This window comes from Danio aesculapii, chromosome 16 (assembly GCF_903798145.1).
Source record: "Danio aesculapii chromosome 16, fDanAes4.1, whole genome shotgun sequence".
In the NCBI taxonomy this organism is placed as follows: domain Eukaryota; kingdom Metazoa; phylum Chordata; class Actinopteri; order Cypriniformes; family Danionidae; genus Danio; species Danio aesculapii.
Genome location: NC_079450.1, coordinates 44977385 through 45003002, shown reverse-complemented (window position 1 = coordinate 45003002; position 25618 = coordinate 44977385). Strand labels below are relative to the sequence as shown.

At 36.5% G+C, this 25618-nt stretch overlaps 1 protein-coding gene across 1 annotated transcript in view; it reads left to right on the top strand.

The window, feature by feature from the left end:
- The window catches only part of dnah5 (dynein, axonemal, heavy chain 5), a 264013-nt gene that overhangs the window by 756 nt on the left and 237639 nt on the right, over window positions 1-25618 (top strand). Inside the window, exons 3-14 of the mRNA XM_056476107.1 lie at window positions 109-193; window positions 348-487; window positions 3533-3751; window positions 4861-4998; window positions 7113-7289; window positions 8377-8490; window positions 9928-10035; window positions 10121-10243; window positions 15791-16006; window positions 20208-20234; window positions 25060-25167; window positions 25247-25332. Coding sequence (XP_056332082.1) covers window positions 109-193; window positions 348-487; window positions 3533-3751; window positions 4861-4998; window positions 7113-7289; window positions 8377-8490; window positions 9928-10035; window positions 10121-10243; window positions 15791-16006; window positions 20208-20234; window positions 25060-25167; window positions 25247-25332 — 1541 coding nt within the window. The remainder of the gene's footprint in view (window positions 1-108; window positions 194-347; window positions 488-3532; window positions 3752-4860; window positions 4999-7112; window positions 7290-8376; window positions 8491-9927; window positions 10036-10120; window positions 10244-15790; window positions 16007-20207; window positions 20235-25059; window positions 25168-25246; window positions 25333-25618) is intronic.

Below are 25618 nucleotides of genomic sequence, written 5' to 3'. Positions count from 1 at the left end.
TAATTTGATTGTGAAGAGCATGTTCTTGTCAAGAAGTCACAGATTACTGAAATTCCCAAGGAAAGCCATTACTCACATTTAATTTTACCATTATGCCCGATTTTTCAGATTGAGCGAATGGAGCAATTCTTTGCAGTCGATGGCCTCCCTCACCTCATTTTATATTACCAGGACACAGAGGCTATGGAGGCAGGTTGGTAAAGCCTAATATGAATCCCAATTCAAAACAATATAATCAAACTCAATGTTCTCAGTGATGATTCTCATTAGATTTTAGGTAACACTGCACTCGAAGCCAGCTGCACATTCATCAATAATCAATTTGTCTCTGTGTCTTTGTTTAGTAGCCGAGTCCTCCTCAGCAAGTCGCATTAAGAAAGCCAAGGTCTTTGTGACAGAAGGCACAGATGTGGCCCTCACTGGCATCTGTGTGTTTTTCACCCGGGCAAACACCTCCAAGCCGATCACATCAGAGAATATCCACAGGGTAAACAGAAACACGACACGATGTGTGAAAATCAGCCCCCGAGTGTTTCAAGAAAAAAAAACAACATCTCTTCATTTGTGAACCATGTCAATAACAGGATAGCATCCCCACCCCCCTTTCCTCCACATACATATCTCTTGCTTAAAAGAACACTACAGTTTTTTGAAAATAGGTTCATGTTTAACTCCCTTGTGTTTTAACTTTTTTTAATCCATTCAGCCAATCTCTGGGTTAGGCGGGAGCATGTCTAGTTTATCTTAGCATAAATCATTGATTTGCATTAGACTATCACGTAGACTATGTTCACACCAAAAGCAGCGAGAGCGGCAAAGTAGCCGGAAATCATTAATTTTCAATGAGAGCTGGCGGCAATAAGCGGCGAGGAGCAACGCGGCGCGTCTTCACCGGTGTGGGCATCGAGGAGAGTTGAAATCAAGTTAACTTTATGGTAATGAGCTATGACGCGTTTCGGCGGCAAGCAATCGGAATGAAAAAGTCCACCGCTTGAGAGGAGTCCAGAGAGCACAGTCACTCTGAATTTTGGTTCCGACCACTGTTGTTCCCAAAGCTTTGATTATTGCGGTCGATTATTGCAATGTTTTCTTACAGGAACACGCATTAAATAAGTTACTGGCAAGTTACTGATGTGCATTAATGTTGTATATATTTTTCTTTAAAAAAGCGGGAATCTCATGCGACAATACAAAACAATATTGCTGCTTTTTCAATTCAATTCAATTCACCTTTATTTGTATAGCGCTTATACAATGTAGATTGTGTCAAAGCAGCTTCACATAAAAGGTCATAGTAAATTGGAACAGTGTAGTTCAGTTTGTAGTGTTTAAGTTCAGTTCAGTTTAGCTCAGTTCAGTGTGGTTTAATAATCACTACTGAGAGTCCAAATATTGAAGAGCAAATCCAACGATGCGCAGCTCTATAGATCCCGAACCATGCAAGCCAGTGGCGACAGCAGAGAGGGAAAAAACTTCACTAAATGGCGAAAGTGAAGAAAAAAAAACCTTGAGAGAAACCAGGCTCAGTTGGGCACGATCATTTTAATTTCTCCGCTGGCCAAACGTCTTGTGCAGAGCTGCAGTCTCAGGATATTGCTTCAGGATATTTTAGACATATGGACATATTGTATAATCAAGTGGAGCAAAGCCACACCACATGCAACTTGATCTTCCCTTGTTAAATGAATTTGATAAAAAGTGTGCAACATTTTCATGCTAGAAAGCATGTTTTATACAGAAATGTAACTGATATGATATGCTGCAACGGCCCCTGTAAATACGAGATCAATGTAGCAAATGTTGACGCTCTCACCACTGAAGGCAGACAGCGTTGTTGCCAGGGTGGCCAGAGCGACCTGTGATGGTGTGAACGCACAGTTAGCATCTCATTACAATTTTTTTAAAAAGAGTTACGAGTTTCAGTCTTCTGTAGTTACATCATGTTCTGTGACTGACAGAATGTCTTATGAAAAAAGTTGCGGTTTTCTAGGCTAGAAACTCTCATTCTGGCGTATTACTCAAGAAACTCTGTTGCCATACTATGACTGCGGCATGCATGATTTTATGCAGCATCTGAAAATAGTCCCCAGAACCAATCCCTATACTTGTTAGAATATACCACCAGTTAGAATCTGTGTAATATTATCGCGTCTGCTTCAAAAGTATAGTTCCAAGCCTTATTGGAAGCCGTGTTTCTTTTCTGTTTATTTAATTTTATTTGCTGTATTCTCTATTTTTAAGTATTATTATATTGTTAGAATAGGACAACAATATTTAGCAGAGATGTGAACAACTTTGTGACAATAGCCACGTTTCTTGGATAGGACATATACATATATATATATATATATATATATATATATATATATATATATATATATATATATATATATATATATATATATATATATATATATATATATATATAAATAAATATAGGGCAGGGGTGGGCCGGTGTCCTACAAAGTTTAGCTCCAACTCTAATCAGACACACCTGCTTATAGATTTCTAATGATCTTGAAGACACTGATTAGCATGTTCATGTGGGTTTGAATAGTGTTGGAGCTAAACTATGCAGGACACCGCCCCTCCAGGACCGAGTTTGCCCACCCCTGTTATAGGGTATATTAGGCAATAGAATAGGCTGTATTGGGGGTGAGACGCACACAGCGGCGGTCTTAAAGCTCATTATCAACTGTAGCAAAGTTTTTGTAATGTTGTCCGACAGTCCGCATTGGAAGACATTGGGATGTTTATGATAATGTTTTTGAAACATGCTGAATGTCTTTCAGATTAACTGAATTATATTTATTTAAATTTTGAACTTAAACGCGGAGAGATGACTTATTGAAATGTGCGCAATGTTTCCAAACGAATGTCCAATGTTACTGTCATTTTTGAAGTGGAAGTGATTTTAACAATAAACTTTATTTTCAGAAAACTGTTCAGTAAAGCAACGCAAATAATACATGTATCGTCAAATATGTTATATTTGTTTTCTGGTGATTTTGTTTTGTTGTTAATCAAAATAAAAAATGAAAATCAAATTATTTTGGAATTTGCTTTTTCGTTTTATACCATGAAAAAGACAAGTGCCTCGTATTTCAATATTCGTTTTTGAATTTGAAAACGCAAATAAAATAACAGCTCATTTTTTGTTTTTCAATATCTGTTACTAAAATGAAAATCTAATGACCAAAAGATACACTGAGCGACCCATTTACCCAATAGTCTAATACTATTTGGGAAAATTCAATAAGTTTGACCCACAAAGGTTACAAATATACCCTCTTGGTTGAATTTTGTCAATACAGTGATTCAGTTAGGGTGTACTCACTCACTCACTAAGTCAGTCGGTCAGTTGGTCAGGTCAAATCAGTCAGTCAGTCAGTCAGTCAGTCATAATTGAAATTTTAGTTTACATATCCGCAGTGTATTTGTTGTGTGTAGTGTTCTGATCCCATGCCATCAAAACAGCAACAAAGGTCTTATGTGTTTGCATTCATCCCCTCACCTCTGTCTGCTCTTGCAGGATGTGAACTTTAACATGTTGGACACCACGGGTGTTGGGCTGCTGAAGAGCGTAGAGCAGCTGCTGTCAGAGATCTTCATCCCGACTCTGAGGAAGATGAACTATGGCTGGGGAGAGCTAGCAAGCCCGCAGGCTCAGGCTGTCAAACAAGACTTTATTAGCTCTCTGGACAGCTTTGTCTCTGTGTTATCAGGGGCTCAGGAAAGCCTGCAGGAAAAGGTCTCACAAATACAAAAGGACCATACACAAAAGCACAATCTTAAAAATATCATAAATACTCATAGATGGAAACACTCACACACTAAATTGCAGTTTTGTATTGATCCATGGCCTCTAAAATTTAATTGTATGGTTGATTTGGTCTGCTTTCAGCCTTCAGGATAATTATGTTTGTTCTGGATGTAAAAGATCTTGGATTTTTTTGAGGAGGAACTGTATCATATAATATATATGTATATATATATATGAGAACATTAAAGGGTAGCTAAATCTAGGTAGACATCACAATGTCCTTTCCTGCAATATCTGAGTATATATTCTGTGCAAAATTCTTTATAGATATCCAGTCCTTTGTAATGGTGGTCACACAAAAAAAAATATGTACACCTACATAAGTAACCCAAACAGTTTTAACACTAAAAATGAAAAAAACAAAACAAAAAAAAAACGAAATGAATAAATTAACGGAAGAGGTTTGAACTCAGGTCGCCAGCATCATAACGCAACACGCTGATCACTGGACCACAATGGCACTGGTATGCTTATGTGTTTGGAATAAAATATAAGTATTGCACTGTTATCTGCAAGACTTAACCACAGTATTACTTTCTATTGATGGCTTAATCTTTTCTCCCCTTTTTAGATTTCTGATCAAGTTATGTCAGATTTATTAATGTAGTGAATCATTTGATTTTCATTGAGCGGGTGTAATATTCATTAATATTAATTATTCAAATTCTTATAATAAAGGTGCTGCTGTTAGGGGTCGAATGATAGTCATCATTAACCTGCAGGCTGCATTTTGTTCACGGTGCTGCGAGAAAATAAATAAAAAGCTGGGGCAAAATAATGAATAAAAAGAGTGAGGCTATGGTCAAATAAATAAATAATTGAAAAAAGTGCGACTGTTGAGAGTGCAACCAGCTATGGACACCGGCCCTCGTGGCCAAAAAACGGACCGGCCCACCGGGAATTCTCCCGTTCCTCCCGATTAGCCAATCCGGGCCTGTATATATATCAGAAATCATTAGAACTATAAATTCACCCCATAACATCCTGAGATATCACCATTCCAAAGTGACTTCTGTGAAAAATTTTTGTTATTTCAGGTAAACCTTCAAGAATGTGAAACATTTGACTTGAAGACACTGAAAGGTCCTTCGGATTATACAGCTGTGGCCAACAGCGCTGACGCTTTGGAGAAGATTGAAGCCTGCATGAAAACCTGGATCAAACAAATCGAACAGGTTTCCGTTCTGTTACTTTCAAAAGACATTCAAATTTTTTTCTATAGAATGTATTGTATACTCCCTCTGTTTGCGTGGGTTTCCTCCTTGTGCTCCGGTTTCCCCCACAAGTCCAAAGACATGTGGTGTAGGTGAATTGTGTTGGCTAAATTGTCCGTAGTGTACGTGTGTGAATGAGTGTGTATTCCCAGTGATGGGTTGCGGCTGGAAGGGCATCCGCTGCGTAAAACATGTGCTAGATAAGTTGGCGGTTCATTCAGCTGTGGTGACCGCGATTAATAAAGGGACTAATCCGAAAAGAAAATGAATGAATAAATGTATTGTATACAATGGTATTTTTGTAATTCTGCAATGTTAGATTTTCAGTAAGAGACAAGAGGGTGAAATACAAAATATACACAAAAACCCTTGTGGATTAACTTTAAACTTTAATCCAAAGCTTGGTCAAAGAGTTGAACAGAATGTAGTCAATGTAGTCCTGACTCCAAAAAGTATGCAACGTTAGATTGTCCTCCAAATTTAAACTAGGTCTTGATCTACTTTAATCAGGGTTCACATGCTTAGTGAAAGTGCTTGAATTTCAGACATATGAATTCAAGGTCTAATAAGTACTTAAAACAAACAGGTTTTTGAAAGTGCTTGAAGTGAAAGTTTATGGTTTTATTTCAACAGCTGTACTGGTGCTGCTTTTAAAAACTGAGCGGAAAACCTTCAGAAAAGAAAGTCTTAATTTAAAAATCATAAATTTAAATCTTAATCAAGAACTATGACAAATAATGCATTTAGCTAAAATTAAAGGTGCAGTAGGTGATTGTCTTTAAAAACATTTTTGGTTGTGCTGGTTGAATGTCTCTTTACATTGCAATAGTATTGGATCTAAATGTATTTATAAGTATTTTTAAATTCTTGGGGAGGCATGAAATAAAAAATGTTCATCCAATTAAAATTTATCAGGCCAACAATTCCCATAATTCTGATAAGTAGCCCAAACTGTCTGTCAACAAGTGAAGTCTTGTAAACTAATTTCGAGAGTAGCACATGATATGATTGAGCACGACTAGCTGCTCATCTGTAATCAGTAATAATCCAATCAGATTGATCCAAGCTTACAATGAATAGACTGATTTTTTCCTACTGCTCTATCTTCGTTTTGGAAGAATCCACCCTTCCAATAGTTATGTTTTAAAACTATTTTAGTTACGCAGAGCTAGTTCAGCCACTGAAATCTACTGGCGAAAGATTGATGTGACTATTTTCAAATTTCATAAGGGCCTTTTACAGCATTAGTAATGTAGATTTTATTTAGTTTAACAACAAAACATAAATAAATAGCGATATTCCACCTAGCCTGCTTTACTGAGGTGAAGTTAGTTTTATATTCACATTGGTTCATTTTTGAACAATGACAACCCCAGACACGCTCCCTACATTGTTTATCCATGCTACTCTGAATATTCAGTCTGAAGTAGCATGTAAGTATGGCTTTGGAATAAGTGTAATTCATGCATCCCGCCAGCCAACCACTAAGCATACAGTAGTCAATTTAGGACAAAGCGCGTGAGAGAGTGAGACCAGCAAACCTTGCATTCACATTATGACAAGTTTAGCTTGCTGCACAACTGAAAACATGCTAGATATAATACAGTTTTTTTTTTTGTTCAGAATTGTAATATTATAAAGCACTATAAAGTTTTCTAAAATTGCGAATGACATCATCTGGTTTCTCTACTGCATGTTCGTGGTTTCAGGAGGCATGGATTTGGATGGCAGAGGAGGGACTGTGTTTCAAAGAAATTATGCAAATGGGTAGCATTTTGGCAGATTACTGCACATTTAGCTCAACAGTACAACTACAACAGTAACCCTGTACGCCATCTCAGAAGCCACATTTGAATATTACCCGTGTTCAATTCAACTAACTTCATTAATATTCAAATCAACATCCTTACTATGAAATTTTAATGCAAATATTAAGTTTAAGTGAAATTACTAAGGTGCTCGATTTAAAATTATAAGTGATTAAAAAAAGTCCTTGAGGTGTCCATAAAAAAGTAGAAACCTTGTTTAATGTGTTGTGTTCACCTTTTTGAAGCACACTATTTTGTGTTCTGAAGGTTCTTGCAGAGAGTGACCAGCTCAGGAAAGAGGCAGATGACCTGGGTCCCCGTGCAGAGCTTGACCACTGGAAGAAACGAATGTCTCGTTTTAACTACTTGTTGGACCAGCTGAAGAGCCCGGAGGTCAAAGCTGTGCTCGGGGTTCTTCTTGTAGCCAAGTCCAAACTCATTAAGGTTCGAGGATTGTTTAGATGATTAGTTGGATGGAAGAGAAAATGCACTGTATAAAGCAATTAGTTGACTTTATTTAAAAAAATAGATTTTAAAGTCGTTGCCTTATAATTAAGTAAACATACTCTGTGCATAATTCTAAAAGTTAAAGGTGCTTTATGTAAGTTTTTGACTTCTAAAGCAAAACCGCTTATTTCATTCATTCATTCATTCATTCATTCATTCATTCAGAAAGGCTCTGAAAGTATGCGTCCGTGACCGAAATGTGACCTCTAGTGGACATATGAACTTCGAAATGAGACAGATTCAATTCCACATAAAGTTATTATTTAGCAAATAATATCAATATTATGAGCAGGTTACACTGTAACCGCGTGTCCTAACAACACGATACATGACGAGATAGGCAGTGATAAGCATCTTGGCTTTTAGCACCAGACGAAACACGACAGAAATTTAAATACAGCCATTCAGAAGCACAGAATATGCACTCACTCACAAAATAAGGTAAGGTTTATAATCTATTTAATACATCACAAACCTCTTTAACATTATTAAATGTAGATGCTGAATCACGTGTTTGGTTCTAAAGTTCAATTTCAAGATCTGAGGTGAACTATCTGCTGCTGTTTTCAGTATATGGCAATAAATGTAATGTAAAATGTCATTCAAACATTGTTTGCATTTAACACTGATTAAAGCACATAAGGTTTACCTGAGGTGATCATTGTCATAGTTTTCTATTGTTCAGCTGTGAGAAATAGAAGCCGTTTCTAATATATCAATTCGAGGTGTTGGTTAGAACAAAAACTCCTTTTAATATGGAAAATATTCCTTCTATCGGGTGCCGCTGCTTTTATTTAGAACACAGTTTAAATCACTCGCTCCTGTCCTCAATTTGGCAACCTGCACCTTTAAGTCAATTAAATTTTTTAAGTAAAATCAACTTGTTTCTTTTACAGCAACAAATCAGTTTATTCACTCTAAAGTAAAGTAACTTATCACTTTTTCATTTGAGTAATGCCCTAGATTGTGTTGTTTTACCAGTCAGTTTGAGGTCTAATTTTCCCTAAATTACTTGCCTCGGCAGGTTTGGCGAGAACTTGACATCAGGATCACCGATGCAGCAAATGAGGCCAAAGACAATGTGAAGTACCTGTACACCCTTGAGAAGTTCTGTGACCCACTGTACAACAGCAACCCTGTACGGAATGTTCTGCTATGGTTACTAAAGTTTAGCAAAAATTTAAACAGGAATAATAATTTATCAGTGTAGACAACAATTGTAACCTCTACGGGACAGACAAATCCTGCACATTATAATAGTCCATACATCAAAATATAAATGTGCCACTTTTTTTAAAACTTCATAAAACTGATTCAAGTTTAGCTATAGTTGAAATCAAAATGATTAGCATTCCAGTGATTTTTGTTTTCGTTTTCAAATATTTCCCAAATTATTTGTCTTAAAGCCATTTTAAGATCAATATTATTATCCCACGATTGTCTAAAGAACAAACTACGGTTATAAAATGACCCTAACTTACATAATTAAAAGAGTTAAGTCTTTGAAATTGCACTTTAAGACACTAGTATCTTGAAAAATATCTACTTAATTATTATGTACTGTCCTCATGGAAATGCTAAAAAGAAATCAGTTATTAGAAATGAGTTATTAAAACTATTATGTTTAGAAATGTGTCGAAAAAAAGTCTGTTAAAGAGAAATTGTGGAAAAACACAGTTGTTGCTAATAATTCTGACTTCAACTGTATCCTTTTTAACAACATTGTATCAATCTTTTGAGGATTCTTTGATATACGGAACATCAATTCAATTGATTTGTTAGAAAATGTATTTGACACACATAACCTACGAATATAACCTATATATAAATGTCATGTTTTATAACAGTATAAAACAATATAAAACACAACAAATAATAAAATCTATAATAATCCTCAGATAGCTGTGCATTAAGCAAAGAACCACTCATAACAGAGTGGAGTGCATTGGATTTAATGCACATCCAGCCATGAATAATCCCACTTATAGTATACCATGGTCATTTGCCAGCAATGACTAAGTTAAAGCTGTTAATAATGTCTGTGCAATATTTATAGCTACCTGTGAATGAAACAGTACTCAGGCAGACCATGGTATAAATACTGTATGTATAATAGAGTTTAGAACTGTACATTGAACAAATAAACTAAGGCTGGATTTTGGGTCTGCACGGTACTGAAAAAATATGCAATGTTGTTGTTATTGAGTATATTCATAATGATATTTTTTTCTAATAAAACATTTTTTGTTGAACAATTATATTTTATTAGCTATTTGTTAGTTATGAAATAATTTTTTTAATGATGTTAAAATTAACAGGTAAAAGTTTTTGAGATCTCAAAAAAACGTACACAGCGGCATGTGGTGGATTCGTGAAAACAAAAACCTGAAAAAAAAACATAGCTCCTTGGATGCATTTGGGGCTCTCCAGAAATCTATATTGGGTTACATAATCAGAATGAGCCTGGGTTGATAATAACAATGTTGTTCTGCAGAAACTGATTTTTAAAGGTTTGCGATGAAGACTTTATTATATCCTGTGATATTATCTCCTTGGTGCGTCTCTCTCTATATAGGTTTCAATGGTGGAAGCTATTCCTGGGCTTATAAACGCGATTCGAATGATACACAGTATCTCTCGCTACTACAACACCTCCGAGAAAATCACTTCCCTTTTTGTCAAGGTAAGAGCGAGGTGACACCAACGTTAACCAAATTTAATTTCCAAGACTTAATACTTCAAACCGGCAATGTTATCTCTCTCCCAAGGTTACAAATCAAATGATCACCGCCTGTAAGGCTTATATCACCAATAACGGCTCAGCAACCATTTGGGATCAGCCGCAGGAAGTGGTATCTGAGAAACTCGAAGCTGCTATTCGCTTGAATCAGGTACAGTATGATATGACATTTAGCTGCAGGACGTGCTTATATATATATATACACCGATCAAGGTCTAGATACCATAAAATGTGTGACACTTAACCTTAATCCATCTTACTTCTTCTGCGTCTGTCTAGTCCATTTTGCCAAGAGACAGATTTTGCCAAGCTTCAAGGCTCTGCTGTTCATAGGGAAAGATAATCCCATAGAAAGACTATTTGACTTTAGAAAGACTTTTTATGAGTTCGTATGAGGCTTGTGCGACTTTATTAAATTATAGCTGTCAGGTGTTTTACAGTTTGCTTTCACTATTAATGTCATGACCTTGTAGAGCTAACAAATGCTGATAGTTTATCTGCTCAGTTACCTACAATGAACGGGACAGACATACTGTAATAGCTAAAAAGTAATTTTACATCAAAATGAAGGATTCAGACACCTCAAAGCTCAAATAATACTGTTTATTGTATTATTAGAGTTAGCTTTTGATATGTAGGCCCACATGGAATCTGTGTGCGCAGAATTCCGCAGATTTTTAGCCTATCATTGATTCTGTTTCTTTACTTGACTAAATGTGTGTACATTTTATTCAGTTTTTAAATTAGTTTCACTAATATTATTGACTAATATGAAAATATTAATTTGATTTATTTTCAATACAGTTTGTAAAGTAATATTTTCTGTCTTTTAGTGGATATGTTATATAAGAAATTTGCTTTGCAAGTGGACCTAATTGGATTTGCATCGTAAACATTAAATTAAAGTTAAAAATATTTTATTTTTTATTCAATATATTAAGGTTTTAGTTATGATACTCCCAAAATCATTCTGCATAAATCCGCAGATTTTTAACAAACTTCTCTGCAGAAATGGCAAAAAATGTCCGCAAATTCTGTCTGGCCCATATGTCATGACCTTGTAAAGATAATAAACTGTTTTTCCTCTCAGTTTTTTATACCTAAAAATAGTCAGTAACACTTTACTTGAAGTGTTACTGACGACACCTTTATAATCATGACATGAGGAGATTTTATGCATGCTTATGGTAACTGTCATTGGGTATCATTAGTTGAGTTATGTCGTTTTAAATGCAAAGATGACATTGCTTGAGATATCTTTGTTATGACAACTTGACAACCAAATACATCATAAACTGTCTTTGTCATGGCAGCTAGACATTAACAAGACATTCTAACTTGTCATAAATCTGTCATAAACATGATTGTTGTGAGACCATTATAATTGTGTCATTAACATTTTTTCTTCAGTACAACATATTGAATTTGTCATTACAATTTCTCACTAAAAGTGTTAAATACATTCATAACAGTGTCATTAATATTTAATGCCATTTTTTAATGAAAAGTTCACTGTACCGCTGTAGTGAGGTCAAAACAAATATAAACGAGATTGTTATAAAATTCATGACATGATTATAATGCCCTCATTACAGTTATGTTTGTGACAGATTTATGACAAGTTTTGTTGTCTTGGTGATGTCAGGTTGTCAAGACAAAGACATTGTTATGATGTATTTGGTTATGTCAATCCGTCATAAGAAAGTCATCTCAAATAATGTCGGCTTTGCATTGAAAAAGACATAAGCAAGTGAATGACACTTAAAGGGTTAGTTCACCCCCCAAAATTAAAACGATATCACCATTTACCCACTCTTAACTTGTTTCAAACCTTCAGGTTTTTATTTCTTCTTCTGTTAAACAGAAAAGAAAATTGGAAACCTGTAACCATTGACCTCCATAGTCTTTGTTTTTAACGGTGGCCGGGAAGTGCAAAACAACATTACAAAGTGTGAAACACTTTTACACAGCTCGAGACAAATTTACATTTTGAAAAACATTTTTACCTATCTTACTTAAATGTACAAATATGTAAATGCAAGTATACGTTCAACATGTACATTGGAATAGCTCAGTTAGATAGGTCGATAGATAGATAAGTGTGTTGAACCATTTGACTTGGGTTTGAATCCCGTTGATGACATGCAAATTATAATTGTTTCTTTACTTTAATTTTTTTGGTACATTCCCTTTCCGTAAAGAATCTGTAATTGTAAATTTGTTTTGGGATTGGTAAAAGTGTTTTGCCTCTTGTAATTTTTTTTTCCAAAATGTAAATTTGTTTCGTCCTTGGTAAAATTGTTTTTCCTATTTAATTGTGTCTTATAATAGGTAAAAATGTTTTTCAAAATGTACATTTGTCTCAAGCTTCGTATTTCACACTTTGTAATGTTGTTTTGCACCCGGCCACCGTAGTTTTTCCTGCTATGGAAGTCTATGATAACAGGCATCAAGTATATTGTTGACAAACAATCCTTCCTCAGAATGATTGATTCAGACACCTCGAAGCTCAAATTATACATTTCACTATTTTATTATAGTTAATTTTTAACATCAATGTCATCATCACCTTGTAAAGCTAGCAAACTGTTACTTATTTGCTAAGTAGACGAAAACGGTCTAAAAATAAGAAATGCATTATTGAACATATTAATTATTTTGGAGAAAGAAAAGACAGAAAGGACAAAGGACATTATTGACCCATCCTGATCTAAAGCAGGGGTTCCCAAACCTTTCAGCCCCCAAAATAACAATGCCAGTGACTTGTGACCCCCAAATTCCCCAGAGGTGTAAAAAAGAAATATACAAACATTGTACACATAATAGGCCAATATAAACACAAGCATATTGACAAAGCAGTCTAACCACCTTATAATTTTTATAGTCATTTATTAATTTGTTTAATTTAATATTAACCTCACCTAAAGAGACTGGTGGGCACAATGTTTTCAGCACAAGTCTATTCTTGGTTTTATTTTGGAGACTGCCACTCAGAGATCATCCTCAATATTCAGTATTTATTTTTAATGTATTTGATTGCCATAAAGGTGTCTTAACCCGGTGCTATAAAATCAATCTGCTGCAGCTGACGCTATTGCTGTGTTGTTGTAAACGTAAACACACTGATGCTATGAAAAAAAAAAAAAATTAAAGGCTGATGGCTTTTCATTTGCATGTTGTTGTTTTTTATGTAACTATTACTACTATTGTTAACTTCTGTGGTAATTCTTATAGTTTAATCAAATTTTTTGATCAAGCCTCTTGTCATTGTCCTGCGACTTTGGGAACTACTGATCTAAAGCATCTTACCTATAACTCTTAGTATTTTTTTAGTTTATCTTCTAATTTGCAGATAAGTGCAGTTAAAGTATCAATTACAATGTAGTCAAAGTATCACCCTACCAGCAAACACACAAAAAATAAGAGCAGACACTCATGTTCTTTACAGTCGGCCCGCCATAAGAAATGAATGAATCAGTGAGAGAATCTCCACAAGATAGATGTAATAAATGTGATCCAAATTCATATCTTGAAATGTAAGGAAATCTGACAGACTTGCGCTGAAAACTATAGACAGCAATGTGTAGACTCAAAAATACCATATGCTGATTATATGCCGTCAGTTGTTCAATCAGAATATTATCGAGCTTAAAGAATACTTTTGTGTAAAAAAAGTTATTTTTGCCAGTACAGTGTTTTCTGTTCCTGAGAGTTGCTTTTTTTGTTTTACTTGCCAAATCATCTAAAATATCTTAATATGTGATCTGAAGACGAATGAAGGTCTCTGGTTTGAAATGACATGAGTGTAAAAAATTAATATTCATTTCAATTTTATTTCATTTTTGGGTTGACTAACCTTGGGGTTTTGATGTTCACAACTAGGGAAGGACAAGAAACACAAATAACTTTACTACACAAATGTAGGGATTAATATATAACACTTTGAGTTTGGTAGTGTAATATTACAAAGAGTGAGTAGGTTTATATGGACACCAATACTCCGATTTTAATCCGATTAAGGGTGTTTTTACGACTTATTTAGTTCGGTTGAATTGCACTAGAGTTCATTTTCCGTCTTGGTGTGGTTCAGTTGGGCAGGTGTGAATGTAGCAATCACAATCAAGTGCACACCAAAAGCGAACCAAAAAAGTGCACCAAGACCTCCTTGAAGATGTGGTCTCGGTACGCTTTCAAATGAACCCTGGAGCAGTTAGTTTGTGGTAACATGATCAGAACGAAAATAGACCCTACCGCAAAAAGTACTGCACCATTTTGGACTTATCCTGCTGCCGTAGTCAGATGCGTTGTCCTAGGGAGGAAAAATGTTTGTTGACAGTGCTTTACCATCAAGAGAGAGATGGAATAACATAACCTGATGGATCGTTGGTAATATTTCTGTAAGATGACCATGTCGTAGATTTGCTAAGTTAATTTACGCCTCCTCCTGAAGTGACTTGCACTGCGTCTTCGCCGTTTGCAACGCAATAAAACATTAAATTCCAGCTGCAGCCACACTTCATTCTCAATGTATAGTTTGTCTAAAGTGATGTACACACTGTAAAACCCAACAGTCAACTCAACATCAATATTTATATCAAATGAGTGTAGTTAACTTAAAATTTACTGGAAGTTTATTCTACTCATCTGGAAAGAGTTTTGTACTCAGTGTTGAAGGAAATAAGTTAATTAAATACCTCATTACTTAAACTTAAATGGAGTAAGTTCACAGTACTCATCTAGTTTCGTTTTTTTTGCTCAAATGGTTTGTTGCAATCAGTTTCCTCAAACAGTTTAAGTTACCTTAACGTTTTGGGTTTTACAGTGTTCAAACTATATAGTATATTATGACCAGGGATACAATCAGCCAGCGCAGTAAACATAGTAAACATCTGGCCAATGAGTGATGTGGATTTTGTCTGCATGACTGCATTTTGATTCTTTTCAACTGGTTTTAACCAAAGTGTGGTGTGAAAAGGACGCAAAAACGGCAGAAAAATGCTACAATATATGATTTGTTTCCCTTGACATGGACCAAAATGAATCGAACCACAGATGTGAAAGCACCGTAAGACAATACTCTGATTAAGAGTCTACCATGTAAACAGTGATTTTTGATGACCCTAATTCAACTCATAATCATAATTGAACTAAACAAAAACCCATTTAAGATATGTGGAGTATGCCGATTTAGTCATGTTACTGAAGTGCAGTGCAGACATATAAACACAGCAATCAAACTATTACCGTTGTGTAGGATTTTCACCTATGTGAAAGAATTTTTTCCCCGTACAGCGATCGGTATCAAGTTTGATTAAAACAACAGTCTTCCAGCACTTCATACTCACATCCAATGCCTTGTTTGTCACGGGGGGAATGCGTGAAATGTTCCTGAATGAAAGTGAAAGTGCCAGACTGCAGTTTAAGTCGACAAATAAAAAATGAAACACCCAAAATTATAAGAAATCCCAGAGGAAATGCGGATAGCGTGGATATAACATGTAAAACGAGATCTTGAAAGGAACATTCAGAAAGGAACTCATATAAACACCTTAATATTGTCTTAATCCGATTAAGGCAAATAATTCAATTAATGATGTCAATGTTGACGTAGTCAATGTATACTCTATTGGTAGTTGCTTATCAAAAATGTCTGCTACATGAATAAAATGCAAACAAATATGTATGTTCAATGTTTCAGGAATACCAGAAATACTTCCAAAAAACCAAACAGAAGCTGGAGGAGAATCCATCGGAGCGTCAGTTTGACTTTAGTGAAATGTACATCTTTGGCAAGTTTGACACATTTCAGCGACGACTGAGCAAAATCCTAAACCTGTTTAGCACCATTACCACCTACAATGCCCTGCAGGACTCCAAAATTGAGGGACTGGAAACCATGGCAACCAGATTTCAGGTATCACGTCCAGGGACATAGTAATCAGGGTGGCCTATTTTTAGATTTGCACACAAGACAAAAGAACATACCTTGAAGATAATAGTGTAATTACTGAAGGCTGCTTTCTATAGCGTTATATAAATGTTTCATTTGAAGCAGGCATTTGTTAGTGAACTAAAAGAACTGTATAACCTGAGATTTAATATAAAGGTAGTCAAAGACCTCAGTCTGACAGGTCATTGTAACATTCACAGATATATTATACCCAGTAGGGGGTATAATTAGAATTTATTAAGATCATTGTAATGCATTGTTCATAATGGCAATGTGTAAGTCTCATGTAGTGAATACTGTTAAATTGGAACACTTTTGCATAATATTTCTGCTTCAAATGGTCATATCTACAGTATATTATGACCCTTTTTTCCTGAATTTGTTAGTCTACCTTGACTGGTATTATATCTCTCACGTTTCTAATTAAATTTGTGTTTTTTATGAGGCAATAATATTATATTGTCAAACCCATGAAATGGTTAAAATAACATGACTTACATTACAGCAGGGGTCTAAAACTTTTTGTACACAACGTTCTTGTTTTGGATGTATATATAGTATTGAACAAGTCCCTATTTTTCTCAGAAAAACATATTTTAAAAGGGCTGCTGACCAGTTGTAGCTAACAACAACAAGTAATCCATACATACAAAGAAAACAAAACTTACTGACAATGATTTCAAACACAGCCAAGGAAACTCTCAACTTGTTTCAAAGAAAGAAAATAAAGCTGCTAGAATGACCCAGCCAATCCCCTGACTTCATTCCACTAAAAAAATGAGAACTAAAGATCAGAGTGGATAGATGAGACCCACAGAACTGTCAAGACTTGGATATTGTTGAAGTATGGGAATAAATCACGCATGAACTATGTGTGTAACTGTATTCTTCATAAAAGATGATATATCATATTGATATAAAGTTTTAAATACATTTCAGTTATTCAGGGCAGTGTCCTTGTATTATTCTATTCTTATTACACATAACATAATTTCTGATAAAAACAGGCTTGGTTTATTTGTGTGTTTGGATTGTTTGTGTTAACTAAATGTAAAATTAACCGCACGTTTAGAATATATTCAACACAGGCTCATTGAGAAAACATACCCCAGTATATATTTCTGGATAGCACGAATTATATATCCAGAGCTACGTATAGCCTCTTTCACATTACAAGCAACTCGCAGCTGCAAAGCGACAAGCGACCATTCATTTTAACATAGAGCAACTTCTGCAACCCCCGTCTACACGAGTGACAGTGACTGTTGGCAATTAGGTGGGTGTGACGTGTGGAGCGACAAATTTGAGAATCCTTCAACTTTATGTAAATGAAGAGCCACTTTCTTGAGTGACAGCCAATAGGAGTACTAGTAGAGCTCACGTGATCCTCTATCAGCTCACTCAGAGACCTACACAGAACTGCGTTTGTAGCAGAGCAACAGGCAGCTACAAAGTCGCAGCTAGTGTGAAGGCTGCATGTCATCTTAAAAACAAACCCTACAGGGGGTATGGCAGGTATGGCAGCTGACCATATGTTGGTGGACTTTAGATGCAGAGAGGAGTTGACTGTGACAATGGGGAAAAAAATAAAATAAAGAACATGGTAAAATCTGAAAACGTGCCGCCTGGGATGTATTTCGCACTCTCCAGGAATGTATGTAGGGGTACGTATCAGTAATGAGCCTGGGCTGAATATATTTACCTGGAAAAATTGTGACATGTTCAATAGGTATTTACCTGCTATATATATATATATATATATATATATATATATATATATATATATATATATATATATATATATACACACACACACACTGTATTATCAAAGGTTTTGGGACATCTGCTTTTACATGCAAATGGGTTTAATATAAAATTAGTCCACACTTTGCTGTTTTAACTGCTGCAGCTTGCCTTGGAAGGCTTTCCACAAGTATTTTTGACGATTTTGTCTTGAAGCGTGTTTATGAAGTCAGAAATTGATGTTGGTTGAGTAGACCTGGCTAGCAGTCTCTATTCTATTTCATCCCAAAGATCAGTGAGTATGTCAGTAATTGTAATATCAGGTTGTGGTCAGGGCGCTGTGGAGTCCAGTCAAGTCCATCCACACCAGGTTTGCTGATCCATGTATTTTCTGGACCTTGCTTTGTCAGCTGGTGTGCAGTCATGTTGGAACAACAAGGTGCCACCCACGAAGTTATGAGCATGAAATTGTCTAAAATGTCTTAGTATGCTGAAGCATCAAGAGTTCCTTTCACTGGAACTATAAATGCCCAAGCCCAACTAGAGGTCTGTGCGGGACTGATTTTTTTAGTCTCACTCCGCCTGCTTCCTCAAGCTTTTATTCCACACCCGATTGCTCCTGCTGTATATTCAGCCTTTGTTCAGCCACTGCCCGCTTAGAATATGTTTCTACCTGTCCCGACAGTTCCTGCTAAGTTTAGATCTGGTTTCCAAAATCTCTCGTTTAAATTGGGTACTACCAAAAGAGAGAGATAATAGATAAAAATGTAGGTTGTGCGAGGATTGTAGGCTAAATGTCAATTTTGTTTGCCCCTTTGTGATGAGACATGAATGCTGCCTTAAACCTGAGGTTTCAGTCTTGTGACTGGTAAAGGGTAAAACTTTGAGGTATTATCACATTGCGCAAGGGTAATTGTTTTCCATTTGTGTCTAAGATGCATGAAAAAGACTCCCATACTTCAGGCTTGCCTCATGTGGGCTTCCTAACATTAATCAGGAATGCTATATTGTTAGACCGACCCCTACCGTGTTTTATTCGGAAATTTATTCTTGCACCACAAGAAATCTGGTCGGATGCAAACCTCTGAAAAGCCCAACCCCTGAAAAGCAACTCCACAGCATAACCCTCCCCGCAAAACTTTACACTTGGCACAAAACTGTCAGGCAAGTTCTGCTCTCCTGGCAACCCCAAACCCCAGACTCAACCGTCAGACTGCCAGACAAGGATGTGCGATTGGCCATCCAGAGAACATATCTCACCTGTTCTACAGTCCAGTGGGGTGTGTTACTTACACAATATGTTGCATTGCAATAGGTAATATAATGTTTGAATGCAGATGCTCAGCCATGAAATCCCATTCCATGAAACTCTCTATGCACCGTTCTGGAGTGCATTTGAAGGCCATATGTAGTTGGGAGATCTGTAGCTATTGACTTTCCTGAAAGTCTGTGAAAACTTCGGTTTACAGTGCGCCTTAGCATTTGCTCAGTCGACACCCAGTTCATGGCTGAGCTGTTGTTCCCAATTGCTTCCACTTTGTTATGAAACCACTAATAGTTGACCGTGGAATATTTAGTAGTGAGGACTTATTGCGCAAGTGGAATCACTGTACCACACTTGGATTCTCTGAGCTCCGGAGAGTGACTAATTTTTTTCACAGAGGTTTGAAGCAACAGTCTGCATGGGTGTTTGATTTTATATGCCTGCAGTGCTTAATTTGTAAATTGCGACGTCCTGGATTAATCAGGGTAATGGAACCGGCATGTTACCAGAGGAGGTCGTGGTCAAAAGTGATGAGGCTTGGGGAGTCGCGGAAGAAAATGAAGAGTGGGGCAGGGGTGCATGTGAGGAGGGGGATCGGTAAAATGAGGTTGCCGAATCAGATTTCAGAGGTGCCTGATCCAGATCTGGCTTGTTCTGGCACAAATTAAGACCTATACGCCTGTGATTTGAAATGATTTGGAGGGCTGTCCCAAAACCTTTGGAAATATTGTGTATCTCAGAGAAAGAACAATCTTTTATTTTGTATAATATCAAACCGTGTCTCTCAGAATAATCATTTAAACATATATATACCCCTAAGCTATAGGTCTCAATCTCAATTGCTGGAGGGACGTAGCTCTGCACAGTTTTTCTCTAACCCAAATCAAACATAACTGATCCAACTAATCAAGGTGTTCAAGACTTTTTTGAACAGCTTGATTATTTGGATCAGCTGTGTTTGATTAGGTTAGGAGCAAAAGATGTGCGGCCCTCCAGGAATCCAGTTTGAGACCTATGCCCTAAGCTGTATACAGTTGCCTCTTTTAAGATGGACATATATAATTGTGATACAAGTTTGATTCCATAAATAAGCATTGCTTGACTGTAGTTAGCATGGACTAAGTGGTTTTTGTTCTCTTCGCTGCCTTCTGTGGACAGACAGCAGATATGCAGGGCAAATGGGAGGTAACTCTAAAGACATAATGTGTATTAAACTTACTGCATGTCTCAGCATGAAGCATGAACCAGCATGGGAGCTAACGTTATGTCTTTAACTTCAACTTAAGTAGAAATTGCCCTTTCATACTGATCTGACATCAGTAGAGGCTTATTTTAATAATAACGGAGGTCATCATTTAGGCTTCGGGCCAGTCCTGGATTTGCATGAAAGGGCAAATGTTACCTGTAGCTTTAACCTAGTATTGTTGCACCGCGAGTCCATTAACATTCATCACCTCTCTTTATTCCAGTCACAAGTTTATTTATTCACTCTCATTTTTGTGTCCATGGAAACAAAGTTCAGGCCCAGAGGACTCGATGCTCCAGGAGCTCTGAATAATTGAACAAAAGCTGATAAAGATCTATCGCTAACTCCTGTTCTTTGTGAAAGTTGACAGTCTGTAGGAGTCAATGAATATTTTAAAATAAACTGCTCCATTTGGGCATTTACATTGGTCTGATACACACATGAGCGCTGTTGTAGCACACGACTGAATATTTATCTTTTCAACTGGGAATTCTTTTGGTACAAAATTGGCTCATGGTTGTTGTAACAAGAACCCAAGCAGGAATCATTATCTTAAAAATGAATATTCTGTCCTATCACTTACCTGTTTTAATTTCAAGTCCACAAAACTATCCTCTGGAAAGAAAGTATATGAGCTATGGTGGAGGGGAAGATTTCTTACAACAATTTTTTCACATCATTTCTGAAGACTTTTAGAATTTAGTGCAAGATCTTGGTGCTTTTGATAGCTTGGTAGCCGCAGGTTTCTTTTCTTTTTTTTAATATGGAAAGATTTCTTGACCCTTATGCTGTGTTCACACAAGACGCGGCATGCAGGAATAAATTGCGTTATTCGTGCATAAATAGACGCGTGAACAATTAGATTTTCTTGCTTTGTTTGTGTAACAAATTCACTTCATTCGCATGTCAAATTTATTTCACAATAGACGCGGATTCGCATCATGGGCTGGGCTTCTGTCTGCCCAGTGACTCTAGCTTTGTTGCTAAATGGCTAACATGGATTTTACTGAGAGAGTAGCTGTGCTTTATGTGCTTTTGGAATACTGAAAAACACTAGGTGCACTCAGCTTTGAGAGTTCATCAACACCTGCAGAAACTGTACCTGGATGATGGAAGCTTTCAGCGGTGCTTCCAATTGAGCCAAGTCCAGTTTGATGAACTGTTGTCTGGTGTCAGCAAGAGGATTTCCCCTCAGGACACCAAAACCAGGCACTACATCATAATCACACCCCTACAAGAGAAAGCTTCTGATTGGTTAACGCATCAAACGCACAAAACGCTAAACGCACACCGCTTCATTCGCACAAATCACGCCGCAGGATGTCTAGTCACGTCTTTGCATTGACTAAACATGTAAATCACTCACACTTGATGCTTTATCCGCATCTAGTGTAAAGGCAGGATTAGGCTATGTCCACACATACACAGGCATTTTTGTAAGTTTTATTTAATACTTTGTTTAAAGAGGACCCATTATCCAAAAATCTATTTTATAAGGGGGTTAAACACAGTTGTGTGCAGGGCCGGAGTGGGACTCCTTTTCAGCCCTGGAGTTTCAAGCCTTAGACCGGCCCACCTCAGTTCACGACTGACTATATTAAAATAGCGTCATTTCCAATTCAGTTTCTAATGACACTATCCCGTTTTTTTTCAAGGAAACAGCTGCTTTAGAACTTCAAATGTTTTTTATAAACATGAGAACATTAAAGGGTAGCTAAATCTCCAACACTATTCCTTAAAACATCACAATGTCCTTTCCTGTAATATCTGAATATATATTCTGTGCCGAATAAAAATATGTACAGCTACATTAGTAACCCAAACAGTATTATATGCAACCCAGGCTCATTCTGAGAACGTAGTCCCGCGGATGTTTCTGGAGACCGCGAAATACGTCCCGGGAGGTACGTATTTTTGCAGTTTTTGTTTCTCGCGTAAACCCGCTGGAGGCCACTGTCGAACGACCTTCCGCCTGTCTGCCTGGATGATGGAATGATTGACCGTGCGACCGGCCAATCGGCTGACCCACCCTCCTCCGTCCCTAAACCCAACCAACGACGATTCACAAAAGCCATGCAGAAAAAGAAAAGCCCTCGTCTGATTTTTACCACGTTTTCGTATTTTGACCACATTCTCACCCTGTGACGAACTTGTTCGCTTCATTTTTTTGATTTTGTTTTTGTTTTCTTACCTGATTTCTGGAACCGCTCTTCCCCAGACTCGAACCCAGTCGTCGTCGTCGTGGTCAGCCCCTCTCTGCACCTCGAGTCCGCCAGAGTACACGAAGAGCTAACCGGACAAACTGGTTGCAGCAAGAAAGCCCTCCACACGGAGGCGAGCGGCCGGCAAGCGCCGAAGGGAACGGCGTCACACCGCCCCGCAGTGTTTGCTTAAAAAAATGAAACGCAGCCGTACGTACCCCCGGCTACGTATTTCGCGGTCTCCAGAAACGTCCACGGGACTACGTTCTCAGAATGAGCCTGGGTTGATTATATGTCTTAACACTAAAAATGAACTTACTCAGGTGAGGTTTGAACTCAGGTCAGCGGCATGGTAACACAACATGCTGACGACCGGACCACAATGGCACTGTTATGCTAGTATGTTTGGAAGAAAAAATAATTATCACACTGACATCTGCAAGACTGCAACCACAGTATTACTTTCTATTGATGGCTTAATCTTTTTCTCTCCTTTTAAGTTTTCCGATCAAGTTATGTCAGATTTATTAATGTAGTTAATTATCTGATTTTCATAATGTCCTTCATCCAAAAAAACGGACCGGTCCACTGGGAACTCTACCGGTTCACCCGATTAGCCAATTCGGGCCTGGTTGTGTGGCAGCAGTGTGTGAATATAACCAGCCATTAATGGTTAAAATGTATAATTTTTTTTAGAAAGACACTTCATAAAAACAGAAAAGTAAGTGTCTGCTGAAACACTTTGATTGACATTTTCTCTTTGTACATGTCATCAGAGGGGGAAAACCCCACCCATTAGTGACAATCTCTCCCGCATTAGCAAAGGACATTAGTCTCTATTTGAATCTGCCACTATGCTGGCACATAAGCATTTGTAGCTCTGCCCTCTTTTTAAAAGAGTGCTGAGAGCACAATCTCATTTAAATTTAAAGCGACAGTCACCAAAAAGCCACAATTAGGATCAAAGCCTAAAAGGGTCAGTTTTAAAGAGTTATAAAACAATATATTTGTGTGGTATTTTTAGCTGAAACTTTACATACACACTCTAGGGACATCAGAGACTTATTTTACATCTTGTAAAAAGGGGCATAGTAGGTCCCCTTTTAAAAAAAAAATTGAAAAAGAAATAAGTAAAACATAAAACTGCATTATGATGTACTATCAAGGGCATGCCTAATTAACAGACAGTGATACAATAATTATGCTGGGTTCACACCAAACATGGAATTAAGAATTTGCACAAGTAAGTTACACACAAAGTCAATGCAAATACACTGATAAAGGTGAATTACCATTGTGATTCCTTTCCAAATAGGTTATGGAAAACAATGTGTTTGAATGCATGGATATCACCTCAATCATGCTTGTTGCACAAGTTAAATAATTCAAATTAAGTGGAAAATTTGCATGAGGTGAATTATTCTTAAAGCAAACATGGTGCTTTGCATTTGGTGTGAACCTAGCATTAGAATAATATCGTGTTGGTGAATCAGAAAGCTGAAAACAAGTCACACATTAGCTATGTTTCCGTCCACCTATTTATGCACATAAAAAAACATGAATGGAATTTTTGAAAATGCGCATTAAAAATGTATATGCATAACTGAGTAGGATTGACTTTTTTTTCGATAAGAAAAGATGCGCATAAAGTAAGAAACACTTTTACCAAACAAATTCCAGTATGCACATTAAAAAGTCATAACACATGAACATAACTTATGAACATAAATGTGTGTGAATGGACAAACCAGCTGTTTTGGTCATTCTAAAACGCCTTGACCAGTTCAGTATTAGTGTTATTATGTTATTAATTACCTCCAGAATAGTCTAGAGCGTCTGTGCTCTGCATCTAACACCTTCAAATGCCACCACGCATTCATTGCTTGTCGGCATTTGTCTTCTGAGTTGCAAGTCATGTATAAAATGAAGAAAAGATTCACGCAGCTTCTCCTACCACAATAAATTCCATTTTTACTTTTGATATTTGGCGCCAGTTATTCAGGAAGTGACGATTTAGTTCTCTTTGACTCATTGGATGGAAACGCTGCTTTATTTGCACGTATTTCATGCGATATTCCAGTTATGTGCATAAATGTAATTAACATCTCTCAATGTAAATATAGCAACTGACATCATGAGGCAAAATCTCTGTTACTGGCCACACGACCACACTGTAACCAGAGTTTCTGAAAATCATTCCCCTTTCCAAAGTTTTCAGAAGATTTTGGTTTCAGCCACTTGGTGATTTTGAAAATACATGTGTTCATGTGGACGGCTTTGAAATGTCTGTCTTTTTTACACAGACTAACATTCTTGTATATGTGGTTTGCGAGGCACAATGTGTTTTATACTGTAAAAAACTCTTCTTATATCGACTTACCTCACTCCTACTCCTAAACACAAACCCAAAAGCAAATTTTGAAAGTCAAAACTTAAGTATGATTTGTAAGTGTTTTGAATTAGGACACAGGATATGTCCTCTTAAACCTCCTGAATATTGTAATATCTTGGTCATACCCATGTCATACAAATTGTTTTAATCATTGTAATGTCCCCTGTAAAGGCCATTGTGCTGACCATGAAGAAAAAACAGTACAGCTTCCTGGACCAAAGGAGGACTGACTTTGATCAAGATTATGAGGAATTTTGTAAACAAACCAGTGAACTACATGTAAGTATGTTTTGAGGTGTGTATTTATTTATTTATTTTTTTGTATGGAATTGCTAATGCATTTGGTATTTCTTTTCAGAATCAACTGAAAACTTTCATGGACAACACATTTGATAAAATTCAAAACACTGAGAGAGCTTTATATGTGCTCAAGAAATTTGAAAGGTAATATCTGACATTTTTGCCTAGTTAAATAAAGTACATACATATACAAAAATGTTATTTAATTTTATTAATTGCATAATTAATTAATTAATATATATTTTTTAATTTGTTGAATTTTATTTTATTAACATGATTATTTTTAAACTATTAATTCAAAAAATAATTTACCAATATTTATTATACTAATAGTATTTTTTTTTTATTCATTGCATAATTAATAAATTATTTCATCCATTCATTCATTTTTTTCATTATTGTATTTTATTTAATTCATATGATTATTTTA